The 14276-nt window shown below is 41.5% G+C and overlaps 1 protein-coding gene and 1 long non-coding RNA gene across 8 annotated transcripts; both read right to left on the bottom strand.

Annotated features, from left to right (window-relative positions):
• Positions 1-1454: 1454 nt before the first annotated feature.
• LOC124477479 lies at positions 1455-6588 on the bottom strand. Of its 6 annotated transcripts, XM_047035287.1 has the most exons (16): positions 6265-6356; positions 5885-6077; positions 5399-5790; positions 5161-5262; positions 4837-5069; positions 4465-4643; positions 4218-4311; positions 3790-3916; positions 3490-3689; positions 3131-3248; positions 2955-3046; positions 2668-2785; positions 2460-2564; positions 2166-2351; positions 1900-2079; positions 1455-1769 (listed from the first exon to the last, which is right to left on the bottom strand). In XM_047035287.1, the coding sequence occupies exons 5-12, from the start codon at positions 4963-4965 to the stop codon at positions 2705-2707; spliced, it is 1020 nt and encodes a 339-aa protein (XP_046891243.1). In that variant the 5' UTR covers positions 4966-5069; positions 5161-5262; positions 5399-5790; positions 5885-6077; positions 6265-6356; the 3' UTR covers positions 1455-1769; positions 1900-2079; positions 2166-2351; positions 2460-2564; positions 2668-2704. The 6 variants fall into 6 exon arrangements, with proteins under 6 accessions (XP_046891243.1, XP_046891244.1, XP_046891240.1 ...); XM_047035288.1 differs by lacking the exon at positions 6265-6356 and having other exon boundaries at positions 5885-6089; XM_047035284.1 differs by lacking the exons at positions 5161-5262; positions 5399-5790; positions 5885-6077 and adding an exon at positions 6493-6588 and having other exon boundaries at positions 4837-4959; positions 6265-6400.
• A 1906-nt stretch (positions 6589-8494) lies between these two features.
• LOC124477481 lies at positions 8495-9655 on the bottom strand. Of its 2 annotated transcripts, none has more exons than XR_006957148.1 (3): positions 9618-9655; positions 9224-9358; positions 8495-9091 (listed from the first exon to the last, which is right to left on the bottom strand). It is a non-coding gene; the product is annotated as an uncharacterized LOC124477481 (long non-coding RNA). The 2 variants fall into 2 exon arrangements; XR_006957149.1 differs by lacking the exon at positions 9618-9655 and adding an exon at positions 9430-9566.
• Positions 9656-14276: the final 4621 nt, after the last annotated feature.

Below are 14276 nucleotides of genomic sequence, written 5' to 3'. Positions count from 1 at the left end.
CGAATATTTTGGACTAGTAAATACTTTTTTTCACATGGCTTTACCTCTAAGCCAGATAGAGGCTCAACAGCGCCACCTTGAAATGTTCATCTTCAAAATCTAAAATGTGTCTTGTACTCCAATGTATGCTGCTACCGGGCTGAACATTTCCATGTTGCTCCATTGAGACATTCCATGCAGTGTGACAAAAACATTCAAAACTCGAATTTAATATAAAATAAAAGTATGAGAAAAAGACATTCCAAAGTTTACTTTTGTAGTGCTGATTATATATAATGCGTATTGATCTATAATGCATATACATTTTACATTTCTGATCAATCTAATATAAAATTGGAGATGATATTGGTGTAAAACACAAATTACTAAAAGAACTACAAACGTATTCCATTAAACACTGAATTGAGATGTTGAACAACGCCATATTTGTAGTTCAACTAGGCCTACATGTTTCAAAGTTTACATGTTTAGGGTTTGAAAACAGAACATCTTAACAATTGATATATCACATATCACATACAAAGTATGTATGAATAGATTATAATATAATGGAGGTGTTGAAGAGGTAATCAATATTAGCATTAAATGCCCTAGTTGGCAATGGAGTAGTATTTTAAATGAGATGACGCATCGAGGGATTAGCCTTGACTTTAGGTGTATTCGAATTCATGCAGCGCCGGCGGCACCAACAGCCGGCCTCGCTGACTTGAAGGAGTGAATGCCATTGGCTGGTCCGCGCCGCCGGCCCTGCATGAAGTCGAACACACCTTTTGTGTAGGCTAGGGCTACTTAAATCATGGTGTATGGCAAGATTTGTTGGTAGCTATATTTTGCCTTTTTGGTTTGTCATCATGTGTAATTTCGCATAATTAGAAACCATCCGATTACTTCGTTTTACGATTGTTTGGAATCTCGTTGGTTTTCACTAATGGTCACTAATCAATATTAAATATTTAGATGATAGTTGTCTCGAGTTATACAGAGTTAAATCTGAATTTTTCAAAAACAATCTGGATAATTGAAATATATGATGAATAAATATATAATGAATAATAAATGAATAATTTATCCCCATCATTTCCCAATTGCCCAATCTGCCAGCCAACATAAATTGAGTCAATGTATGTAAAAAATAATACGAAAGTTTATTGAACAGAAAAACAAGACTGAGTTAGTGAAAATAAAACCAAAACCTGGGAGCCGCTGGCCCTCCCCGCAATGGGAAGGCGGAGCTAGCGCGCTCCCTTACCTAACAGTGAATCTAAAACAAAAACCCGAAAACGTTAGCTTGGTCACCAACTCACCCATGTTATAAGTTAAGTGTTATGTTCTACCACTCATTTACAAATAATGCTCTGTGCTCTGCTGCAGTCATGCTCTGGAGGCAGCCTTTGTTGCAATTCACTCGCCTGGGCCATTACAGGTAGAGATCAAAGGGAGAGAACACACAGTATACATTACAGTATATCAAGTTAGGTCTCAGGCGATTACAGCTGTGACTGAGTGATTCAGATCCAAGTGACTTGAATTCAATTCTCTGCATCCTCCTTCTCATCACTATCATCATCATCCAAGCTGTTGCCACGTTGCCAGTCCATGTCTTCTTCCATTTCCCTGTCCTCCTCTTCCACCAAGCCTGTTACTTGGTTTGAGAGTGCATCTGTAGGTGCCTGCTATGGTCTGCTGTTGGAGTCTCAGGTCTTGCAGTCTTCTTTTTAGTGCACTGATGAGGCCCTTGGACCCCTCCTCGGTTAATCCATTTGGCAAGCCTGGAAATGTTGTTAATTTATGTTGAAATTAATTTACCGAAGACTATACTAGCAGGATTGGTTTCCACTTAAATAGTTTGACCTATAAATTTGAAAGTGCATGTAGCCAGATCATTTGATTTACACTTACTTCCTGTCTATGTGCTCACTAAAACAGTGCCCATCAGTGTCTGGACCTTTGCCACTGAGTCTTTGAGGTACTGGCAGTGCTGCAGCATCTCCTTCACAAGGATCTGCTTTTCCTCTTTTAGTCATGAGGCAAGCATTATGTGGTCAAAGAGCTTCTTCTTTGTGAGGATGTCCACACCGTCTGTCAAGGAATAAAAACATTTGACATTAATAAACTAATTTGATGACATTTTATATGCATACTTAAGTTAAATCTTGATGCAAGACCTGTGTTCTGTTCCTGCCAAGGCCAGATCATGCTCTCTGCAGCTTTGTTAGAGAGTTTCTGCACAACTAACTCTGTGTCCACAAGGTCACCATCAGTCTGTTGGTTGTATCTCTGGATGTCTTCCAGCAACCGTTTCTTTTCCTGGGCTATCTTTTGAGTTATTTTCTGTCGCCTTTTGTTGCGATCTGCAAATACAGTAAAAACAATAGTACGTAAAAAGAGCTGCCATGGTAATGAAGATATCAGTATAGCCTAAGATTTATCTGCATTAGTTATGTTTACACTATACATACCATTCTGTCTGTAAAGGTAGTGCTTTTTCTGACAAATGCTCACAAAGAGTGCTTCGATTGTGATCTGCAAACTTTGAGCATTAACAGGACCAGGTGCTGCGCTTCCTTGATTAAAGATAAAATAAATACACTTTTAACATTTAAGCTACAGATATGCAGATATTACAACCAAGTGACAGAGTGTTTATGAATTAAGTATTTTTCTTACTGCTACTGGCCCACTGCTTGACATCAACAACCCATTGTTATAGCATGTCATCACAGCAATGCAACTGCTCCTGCATTGTCTTCAGGCTCTCAGCTACATCCACAGTCTTCTCTACTGTCTGAAAACAGCAATACAGAAGGTCTTTTAAACTACCAGAGGTCCTGTACCACTACAATTTCTACTAGGGGGTACTATAACAACCTGATGCATTTTGGGTATAATAATTAAAAGTTATGTTCATATGTAACTGCTTTAAAAAGTTCATCATCTTCAGTATGTGAATATACCTTCTTGAATCTAGAAGACAAGGCTATATGGAGGCCATTCTCTTTCCGTTCATTCCACCCCATAGCATGGACAGTCAGCATGTCAGTTCTTACTGTGAAGAACAAAACAAAATCACAATACAATTTTGTAAAACATGTACATTTGCAGGCTGGCAGGGGGAAATAAGCTTACAAACCTGACTTGGCCATATACTTGGTGGTAAGGGCACATCTGGAGAGAAAACTATTCACTTGCTCTACTTCTTCACCAAGAGTGGTGCCGGCGCCCTCCTGGTTCCTTGCAGTCCACAGAATCTACAGGAAGAAGATAATGTGTAAAGCGGTGTGGACACACGTTATTGAAGCATATCCTGAGATTACCAACTTTAGAGGGCAGCACTTAGGGGCTACAGAAAAACTTTAAACACACTCCTAGGTTGTTGTATGGGTCAGTCCAGACCACTGTGGTATGGCTATTGTCATTTATTATGGCATTTTACACTCAGTTTGCCACATCATACTCTAAAATGTACGGTCAAGTAGCTAAAAGCATTACCTCGCATTTTGTATTGTGGGCTTTGGCATGCATCACAGACAAGCAATGCCTCATTTCCTGAAGGGGTTGAAGATGCGTCAGGGCCTCTGACACTTTTGTCAAGTATGGCACATATCGGCAGGTCACATCCATGGCCAAAAATGTAGCACTCTGGAGAAACATTGGATATGCAAAGGTTTCTCCTCTATACATATTCAGACCTTTAAAAAAAGCACAATGCACATGAAAGAGGCTTTAGATCATAATATAAATATATATTATTTTATTTTTTTACTACTACTTAATCAGACCCATACCAACCTTTGAGAAAAAATCCATGTCTACACACAGCAATTTCCACACCTTCTTCATCCAACTTGTTGGCCCGCTTTGAAGTCTCTCTTGCTGCATTCCATTGGGTGTCACCAGACATGGCTTTTCCTGCGGTCTACCAAAGTAAATCATTTGAACATGACAATAGTTAATTCAAGTACACTAGACTGCAGGACTGTTCACGCAAACACACAAACTTTAACTGTCAAGATTTTGTCATTGCCTGACCTATCTTACATTTGAAGGATAAAGCAATATGCAATATGAATGTACTGTGCCCCCTGGATAAGAATCTAGTGCTGTATCCCCACCTGATCATAGACTCCCTTCTCCAAAGGCAATCGTGTTTTCTACTTTAACTTTAATTAGAACAAAATAATCCCAATAAATGTTGTTCAGAATAATGTAAAACGTACACTCTTGACAGTTCCCCGGACCTCCTCAACAAAACTGGACACCTCAGAGTCTCGGGCTAAAAACACTCCATCGAAGAACCCTGGCTCTTCACTCCTTTAAGACAATGTATTATGGACTACCTTTGTAATAGGACCTTTTATTTATGTAGCACTTATCAAAAAAAACATTGACATTAACAGTGTCATTAACAGCTGGACATACTGTATATTAACTACATTGGCTGTTCATAATGTGCACAGAACTCACTGGTTTGTTTTCTGGAACCTGTACAACTTTCTGTTGCCATCCACAGAAACAGCCACCATCTCAGGGCTACAGGCTGGACAGACCAATGGCTCATTTCCAAGAAGTTGGTTCTCTTCATAGTTGCAGTACACAAATTGCAGAAAACTTCTCTGAAATGCATCTGCATTCACTTTGCCAGTCTAAAGAAAATAATATAGCTTTCAAAAACGATAAACTACATCTTTGCCTTTGTATGTTTTGTGTTTTGTATGCAACTTTCAAATCCATAAGGATGCAAATGACTATTTTGTGTGGTAAGGTCTTCAGTCTATAACCTGAAATATGTACTACCTACTACAGCCACTTGTGGACCTTGAACTGCCCTTTACTTACTCTTCCATATTGCTTTGTTCTCTGGTCCAACATTGCTGTAAAGGCTTGTCTGGACATTCCTGGAGCTGCTGTCTTCATAGCCTCAAAGGAATGGAAGAGATCTTGGTGGAACAGTGTCTGTGCCTGCATGGTAGCAGGCCAGTAACCACTCTTTACAAAGTCACTGACTTCTGGAGCCCATTTCTGGTTGCAATGTTTGCATGTTAGCACCGGAACGTGAAGATCATAACGGCCTGAGAGCACATGAAAGGCAAATCAATAACATGAAACCAAAGTGACGTGTTAGTAATATAAAAAAAATTCAACAGTTTAACAAGATCCTACCATTTATGCAAACCAGTATGATGGATCTACCAACAGAGACTGCTGCATCAGCGGTGTCACAGGAGCATATCCTTTGAGGTAGAGCTGTTGGCAGAAAACAATCTACAAGGCAAAGAACCATAAGGTATACAATTAATAATGTTTGGGTTGTGAGTAATGACTTAAATAACACATTTCAATTTCAGATAAGAATGATCTGTTAAGAAAATTGACAATCAATTGTAAAAGAAATGCCAACCTTGTTCACAAATGCTGTATTTTCCAGTGTCAGTGTCACAGACTCTGTTGGTGGGATGTATTTGAAAAATCCATCCATGATGGTTTGCCTGTTGTGTAGAGTGTGGTGTTTATGTACCGAGCCATCACACTCAGCACAAAACCACTCTGAGGGCATACATTCCCCACAACGGATGACAGCTTCTTTCATGTGACAGTGATTGCATGTCATCTGTACGATGTTCTCAGCAGAAAGTAAATTGTCAAGGTTCTGTGGCCTCGCCTGTTGCCAACATTGTTGGACCTCTTTCTGCCTTTGACTCCAACTGGACAATGGTGGCTGCTGAAAAAAATTTTGCGATTCCATGTTCTCTGAGTCCTGTAGAAGGTCCTCAAGCTGCCGCATATTCAAATCTTCAAAAGGGAGGAGAAAAATAATAATATTGTAACTCCAACATCGCCACAACACACTGTTGAAATACAGCATTTGGAACAAAAGATTATTCACCATGGTCTAGGTGTTGGCCATGGTCTAATGGCGGTGAAGAAGAAACATGTCTTCCTTCGTCTGGTCTTTGTGATGTTGACTGCCTTCTAAGGGCTCGTGGGCGCTGGTGAACAATGTCCCCATTGTGGTCCCTCTTCTTCCAATGAACAGGCTTTGGTGATGCGGTCTTAGTTTTCTGTCTGTTCTTCTCTGTCTAGAATTACAACTTGGTTTAAGAAAGGTTTACCAATATGGGAAATGCCTTCGGACTACTGACAGAAAAAGCAGTTAAAGTAGTGTAACCCTTCTGATTCATGTCTTTTAAATACGCCTCCATGTATCTTATATGAACTGGTAAGAAGGAATAATGTTAACTATAGACAAAACAGAAGCTGCTTTACCTCTTCTGTCTTGAGATGTTCAAGAAATGTATCTACACTCTTGAGCTCATCCTCCAATTCCATCAACTGCAAATCACTCATCATTGAGTTGAAAGAGTAGACAGACAAATGGGCAGATGGCGAGTGGGATGTTTCTTTGGGACACAAGAAAGTGCAATATTAGAACACTTTGAATACAAATAGTAGATACTAGACTCGGAAGTACTAGGAGGCCAGGAACGTAGGTACCAGGTTGTAAAAACAACGATCTGGCGGTGAGTGGAGGGCAAACCAGGGTATGTCACCGCAAGTTATTGGGAAACTGGACCGCAGGTGTGGATCTTGTGCAGGTAGGGTGGACTGGATCACTGGAGCCTGGAGATTCACACAAACACAGACAAACAGAAAGACAAAAACAGAAAGACACAAACAGAAAGACAGGCAGAGCCTGTGGAGGGCGTAACACAGGTAGACAGAGGTAGGTGGACACAGGTATACACAGGTACGTCCTGACAAATGATTACAATTACAATTAGTCATTTAGCAGACGCTCTTATCCAGAGCGACTTACAGTAAGTACAGGGACATTCCCCCCGAGGCAAGTAGGGTGAAGTGCCTTGCCCAAGGACACAACGTCATTTGGCTTGGCGGGGAATCGATCCGGCAACCTTCTGATTACTAGTCCGACTCCCTCACCGACTCCCTCACCGCTCAGCCATCTGACTCCCATATGGTGAGGTTATAAGGATATCGATATCGTTTCCAGAAAATGCGTGACTTCAGCTGCAAGTAAGAAAAGATAAAAAATACAATACAATAAATGTCATACCTAGCAAGCTATGAGATGTAAAAAGGACCACGCCAGCAAAGATAAACATTGGTCTGAGTCCAATGAAAGTGCACCGGTTCATGACCTTGCATGACATAACGTTAGACTAGCTAACTAGCTAGCACAGTGTATTAGCCTATTTTTGCAGTTTACAAAGTCAATTAATTTATATTGGTGATGCAAAGCACCGGGCAATGTACGTCAAACATAATAACCTTAAACCAACCTAAAAACAAAACAAAAAAAATGTATAGTAGGATAGTATCTTAAATATATGTTTACCTCATCGATAATAGCTTACCTTTTCAGTACAAGAGAGCGGAGGTTTGGGTGACAAGAAGTAGTTCCAGCCAGATATTGAGCGTCAAACTTTTAGGCGACTTGTGTGTAATAATAAAATTACTATAATGTTGGATAATTTATAGGTTTTGCTGTCAGTGCATTTGACATGATTGCTTCCATGAGCTTAAAATAAAATGATATTCCTCCCCCGATGGATAATAACTTTTATGTCCTTAAATAAGGTTTATGTCATTTATAACGTTTATGTCTTGGATATAACAAAAAAAATCATGTTGAAAGCACATCGGCCGGATTTTTACGAAATCACCCGACTTATTATGGTGACGTTTCTTAAAAATCCGAAAGCCGCTCATCAAAATCTATGGGAGAACTAATGCGTCAAAATACGACGCCATAGTTCACAATTTTCTACGGGAAAAGCCGAATATATTAACGTGGAAGTCAATGGGCGTCCCTAGGCGTCAAAAAACAACGAAAAAGGCGTCCCCCGGCGTCGGTATAGTGACGCCAAAGGGCTCTGCCCAAGCGTCAATATTTGACGAGTTGGGATGAGACTGGGTTGCAAAATACAGTACGTTTTTTAAATAAAATATCTGGTCACTGATGAATGAGGTTTCAAAACAATGATGCACACCCTGCCATCAAAACAGTTCCCCACTGCGTTAAACAGGCTACGAGTAACCAGTAACCCCACAGTCTGACCAAACCAATCCCCAATAACAATTGATGAAGAAAGTGTTTTGTCTGTCTCCCGAGTGACTAAATTCAGTTGAGTTCTGGTATTATCAATCTGCAGATTGGGAGAGAAAACCAGACCTCTAACAATAAAATGACAACAAAACACTAGACTTAGGTCTCAATCATGTCTCTCGGCTCTGAAGGCCGTAGGACCATCTTTTATAGGGCACAAGAACGTAAACATAGATAGTGACAGTCAGGCAGTAATGATGTTACAACAGTCTCAGAGAAAGAGATTCACAGCTCCCCACACATGACCACTCAGACTAGAGAGTTCATAGTTGGAACTCTCCTTGTAGTCATGACAAGGAACATTTAGCCAGTACTTTCTCCTGATCCCGAACATCTATTAACCCACACAATCTACTCTTATTAATAGCAACGCTTACCTGAGAACATACTAACTAGTATCCAATGACTACTTTTATTGATTAGTGAATAATGTAAGCACACAGGAGATCGCAATTTCTTCCACACAATCAACACGATCTGGATTATAACACTGCAAATCACAAATCAGTCAATGCAAGTAGGCTAACACAGAATCCAGAACAACGTGATAAAACAAATTTAGACACACTCCACACAAATGTGTTTGGGGATCTGAGCACACAGCAAGATGTCGGAGGCAATCACAAAGGTTACACTAGGCCTAATACATCCAGAAGGTTGGTAGCACCCAGATGGCAGTTAACTAAAAATAACACACATTCATACAAACAAAAGGAAACAACGACCCAAAAGAAATGTGTTGGTGGCTCTCACAACCTACAATTACAAACAAATAAAGGTAAGGGAAAACAGTGGTCACCCTATTTCCTGGATAAAACACAAGACATGAATACTTGCACATAATATTCACAATGACAACTTTTCATGGTTAAAACAGTGGTCAGAAACTATGCTTACGAATTACAGAACGGCCAATGCACCAGCACAAACACGACACGTAGTCTGCAATCAGGTCTTCCTATGTCGCTGCAGTGACAGATTATTTAAATGTTTGCGTTAACACAGCGCTTTTGTAAGCGTTACACCACAGCTAACACATTGATACAAGTGATCTGTATGGTAATCCCCCTGATAACAAAACAGATAAATGAAACCTACCTGTGTTCGTCCAGCGACAGACAACCACGGGCATCACGCGCAAAACAATTCAAACTATTTACTCAGTCGGGGGGAAACGGCGTATATATACACCCCACCCCTAAGAGGGCATGTCCAATGCGCTGCAAGTCGGCCCTACCACAGTTGTAGGATTTATTATGACATTAGATTACAAGTAAACAATTTGTGGGTGAAATTATCATTACCTATGGTTTCAAACCAGTGTAGCTCACTGCAACGCTGTAGCTTAGTCTAGTAGCTAGGCTAAGAAAAACATCTCCACAGCTGTTTACAGTACTAGTAGGATGTCAAATGGCGGCACATGTTCGGCACTACCCTTACTTAAATCAAAAGTCTTTCAATAGGTGAAATTATCTGACTAGTGACTACTAACCTGAACTCCATTGCCACAGCCTAAAAAAAATAATTCATTTCAGCCTAGACCGTACAACGGAAGTAACGTTAAATCGAATTCAACCAACGCAATCGCTACCAAGACGAACAGTCTAGTAGTAGTAGTACAATTTACTGGGGCAGCTTCTCCGCACAGGGCTATATCGCATTTTGCCTTGTTACTGACAATGATCGCTAATGTAGCCGACTGTTTGGGTTCGTTTGAGTTTACTTTATGTTGCATCAATCATTAGAGACGGACACGGTCTTCGGGCACACCTAGTACATCTTTACTGTATCTCCCTCAACATAGCATTCCACTCAACTCACTTTCTTCCAACGTCAGAACCAAAACCCCCCCTATCACAATAAAAGCCCACAAGAAAATACCTTACATACCTCCCCTTGAAGGACTGAAAATCTTTGTGTCTAATCCAATATGTAATGATGGTAATCAATGACACAAATATGTGTTCTAGAAAGAGTGGTCTGGAGTCGCAGAGGTCCGATAATATCAGCTTTAATGCAGCAGTTGGAAATCAACAAGTACAGAGCTCTGGGATTGTCTACGTTTCCCTACCCGCAACAGAGTTTGGGCTGGTTCACAAAGTCCAACTGGCTATCTGTCCCTGCCCCAGCATATATTATACAGTGCAATTGAAACAGAAATATCAAAAAAGGGTTGAGCTTGTTCTCTCGTGTATCAGGGAGTTTGTTCTTCCCCACGCATCCCTTCTGCTCGGGTGCTGTCTCAGCCTGGATTCAAGGTTGCTTCTGAAATGGAGAGATAACAACACAAAATACAGCCTCTTTCCCACACCCTGTGTGAGACACAATGTTTTAAGCCTGAGCACAGTTCTAAGTTCATAAGATATACATTTAATAAGCACAAAACATAACTTTAATACATGTATCCTGTATAAAGTCTTACGAGCATTGTTCCCGTTGCTATATAGTGCACAGTGCCCGTGATGCATTTGGTGATTAAGTTGCCACAAATATTAATAACTGGAATTATAGATAGTGCCATGCCCATGATACAGCTAATAATTATAGCACTAGAATTATACTGTAATGTATTATAAATTCTTTACCTTCCTCCAAAAAGAAACATACTCGTTTTGAAAAGACAGACATACACGGCACAAAGCCCAGGAACATAGGCAACACCATGCTGAGAACCTTCGACTTTAACCAAACCAGACCAATGCCACCCCAATGCACACAAAGGACAACCCATGCTCCCCCAAATATACTATACAGACTAATACAAGATTCAGAGAGCAAGTGACCCACAAACAGAAATCACACATACTTCCCCAAATATACCAGATATGACTGACACATGTATCAGAGAGTAGGCGGCCCACAAACAGAAAACACACATACTCCCCCAAATATATCAGATTGACTGACTTGTATCAGAGAGCAAGAGGCCCACTAACAGAAAACACACATACTCCCCCAAATATACTACACAGACTAATACATGTATCAGAGAGCAAGTGACCCACAAACAGAAAACACACATACTCCCCCAAATATACCGGACATGACTGACACATGTATCAGAGAGGACATGAGAACAAAAATGAAATGGACACAGTAAACACAAATTCTGGTGAACGCAGGTGAGGCAGATGTCTTGTAGGCGAAGCAGACGCCTCAGTTGAAGAGGCAGGAACGGAGGAGGCGCTCGGCCACCGACAGGGGCAGGTACACCAGACCCAGGGCCGACGCGTGGAGGCTCGAGGCGTTCCCATGCGTCGTTGCACAACCGCAGGGCATCCTCCAGCTTCCCATTGATCTCCGGAAAGAACCTATACTGCAGCTGGCAGTGGCGCTGCATCTCGGCTCGGCAGGACCGCTGGAAGTGTTGGAGCTTAGCCCGCGTGGCGAAGGAGTTGATGGAGCAGCGCTCGCTGACACCCTCCGCGTGGGGCCGTCTATCTTGCCCTCCTCCACATGCTTCTGGCTCTCCTTCGATTTGGATACCGCGTCGTTTCTCCTTATTTCCTCTCTAACTTGAACTAAAATGAGAAGGAATCAACATTCTACCATAACTGTGAAAAACAACTAAACCAGCGCGGAGTTAGCAACCGCTGACGCTACCAACAGACTGCACCCGACAAGCCCATCGACGTAGCTAGCAGAACCATGCCAGGCCCTAACGATAAAAAAATAAAAAAATGTAATCTATCCCACCGCTGTCACCAATATAGCCGACTGTTTAGGGTTCGTTTGAGAGTACTTTGTGTTGCATCTCCCTCACACATAGCATGCCACTCAACTCCAGCAGGGGGGGGGGGGAGGAGAGAAGCCATCTCCCTGAAATGCGTCTCTGCAGGTTGGGATGTCTGCCGTTAGATAGCACCAGTGGTGCGCGTACCATAGTTTGAGAACCACTGCACTACACTTTACATACAGGGGACCTGCAAAATCTATCCCGGCAACTTCAAAAGGCGAGGATTCTGCGACTGTCTCTGGTTAATTGCTGAGCTGGTTTCATCTTTAACTTCCTACAGATGTAACAATGTGACACCACCCGCTGACTAGCTGTCTCCCCTTTAAAACCCAGTATGTCTCCCTCATTTGAACTAGAGTATCTCTTACCCCAGAATGCATCACTCTCTCATGGCATTGCTGAACTAGTAGCTCAGAGTATCTGTGATTTGTAGGTAGCACATATCAGTGTTGTTCCCTGTAACTAAAATCTGAGTGCTGTAACCTGCCTCCTACACTGACAAGGTTGTTTTCATCCAAGAATGGCTTCAAGTTTTTGATGTTAAAATCTCTCTTAATGTTTTGATGTTTTGTGTATGGATGTATCTGTCAGCAGGCAGGCCGTAAAGAGTCACGAAAACTATAAAACTAATCTCAGTTTGGTTGATACCTTCTGTAACAGGTGGAACTAACCATAATACTTGATTCAGAAAAGGTTGTGTTTAAAGTATTATTCAATTAAGATTTGGAACCATTGCTTCACATAGAAACCCTTCTCACTTCTCATGAGTGTTACCCTTAACTGAGACACCTATCTAACTGGTAAGGGCACATTAACCAGAACACAAAATATCAATACCCCGTACCAAAATACACTGAATCCACAGTGTGTTAATGACCCTAGTAACATATGTATATAAATGCAATAAACTCAAAGTCAAGTTTAACACTCTTACTACTAATTAAACGTAGAGACATTCAGTTACACCATTCAAACCCATAACAAAAGATCGTTTTGCACAATAAACATATTTCACACATTCAGGTCCATGCTTGCTGTTTTGCACGTTCGTTCAAAATGGTCGTATCACGATCCAACATTTTGCTGTTCATTGACTGTTGTGGAGTCACATGTGGCAGGGTATCTAATACTCACGAACCACACCACCTGTCAATGGCGTGGGAAAGGGAAGGAGAGAGTGCAAGAGAGCTGCGGGAACATCAAGGGCTGTAGTGACGAGACGGCTGACTGTTCTTGTTCGCTGGCGTGGTGAAATCTCCAACATCGGCGACGAGCTAGTTTTTCAATGTTTAACCACACTTCACTAACTAGCAAGGATATTCCGCCTCACACTACAACATGCTGTAGGCTATTTCTTAGCAGTGACACCGGGTGATCTTCAGAGCTGGTGATGCAGACTCTTGCTTCCTCCACACGGCCTCTCCAACCGTAATGCTTCCGTGACACGGACACTAAAAAACTTCATAAACTTGAAGCTAAACTTATAATTAACTGACTTATCCTTCAGTCATTCATTCCCAATAATGTGGGAGCTCTCCGGGCGCTGCCATCTTCTCTCTCGTCATTCTCTGTCTGCCGCTTGTCCCGCCCACTCCGTTCTCTCCATTCGCCAGTGCACCACCTTCCCAGGTACTGATTGACTGGACCTATGGCCAAGTTCTGTGGTGCTATAGGGTGTGGAACTTATGATTGACGTCCCAACGTAATCGCAGGGGCTGTATACAGAAAGATGTCCACACTCTGGGTGTACCCCTACACTTCTCTTCTCGAAGGACAGCATGATGTGGTATGTAGTATTTCACAGCCTCTGGTTGCTCTGCCGCTAACACGTTCTCAGGTATATCCTCACAGATGCCTTGCTGCAGATAATCCTGTATGACATATGTACCTTGAGTACACCGTCCTTTAGCCACTCTGAAGTTGTCTGGGTGAGTCGGTTTGTCAGGTCGCTACGGTAACTCAACTTGGTAGCGGCCATTTTGGTGTGTCACAGTCTGTTCAAAGTATGTGGATAGGATGAAATAAAATGTATTTGAGTCAGTTTGACCTGTTTTAGGCTGAAATATAAGCACTATCATGTAATGTGTGGCACTGAAGTAAACATGATATTACTGACTAGTAAATATCAGATTGAAAGACATGTATCCTACACACACATCCAAGTCAATTAGCCATGGTTCATGAGGAGTAGATTTTTATAGTTTTGGATAAATCTTCATTTGTAGGCTACAGAAAAATACAATATGACGGCCGTTATAGGTTCTTGAGGCGTTTTTATTCCTCATGAAAAAATAAGGCATTTGTAATGAATTTTTGGATTTTTGGACTTTGGCGTGCAAATGGCATCACTTTGAAAATTAACAAATTGGGGCGTGGCCTGTAGCGCCAGTGTCTCACATGGGCCATGTTTGGTAT

The sequence above is a fragment of the Hypomesus transpacificus genome, chromosome 15 (genome assembly GCF_021917145.1).
Source record: "Hypomesus transpacificus isolate Combined female chromosome 15, fHypTra1, whole genome shotgun sequence".
NCBI lineage: Eukaryota > Metazoa > Chordata > Actinopteri > Osmeriformes > Osmeridae > Hypomesus > Hypomesus transpacificus.
Note: the sequence above shows the minus strand (reverse complement) of the source record. Positions and strands in the feature narration are given on the sequence as shown.

Coding starts and splice junctions, on each gene's coding strand:
- LOC124477479 (XM_047035284.1), bottom strand. CDS start 6,348: ATGATGAGTGATTTGCAGTTGATGGAATTGGAGGATGAGCTCAAGAGT. Junction 3,917..4,217: donor TCCGGGGAACTGTCAAGAGT/GTACGTTTTACA, acceptor TTACTTTGGTAG/ACCGCAGGAAAAGCCATGTC. Junction 3,690..3,789: donor ACATGGATTTTTTCTCAAAG/GTTGGTATGGGT, acceptor CTTTTTTTAAAG/GTCTGAATATGTATAGAGGA.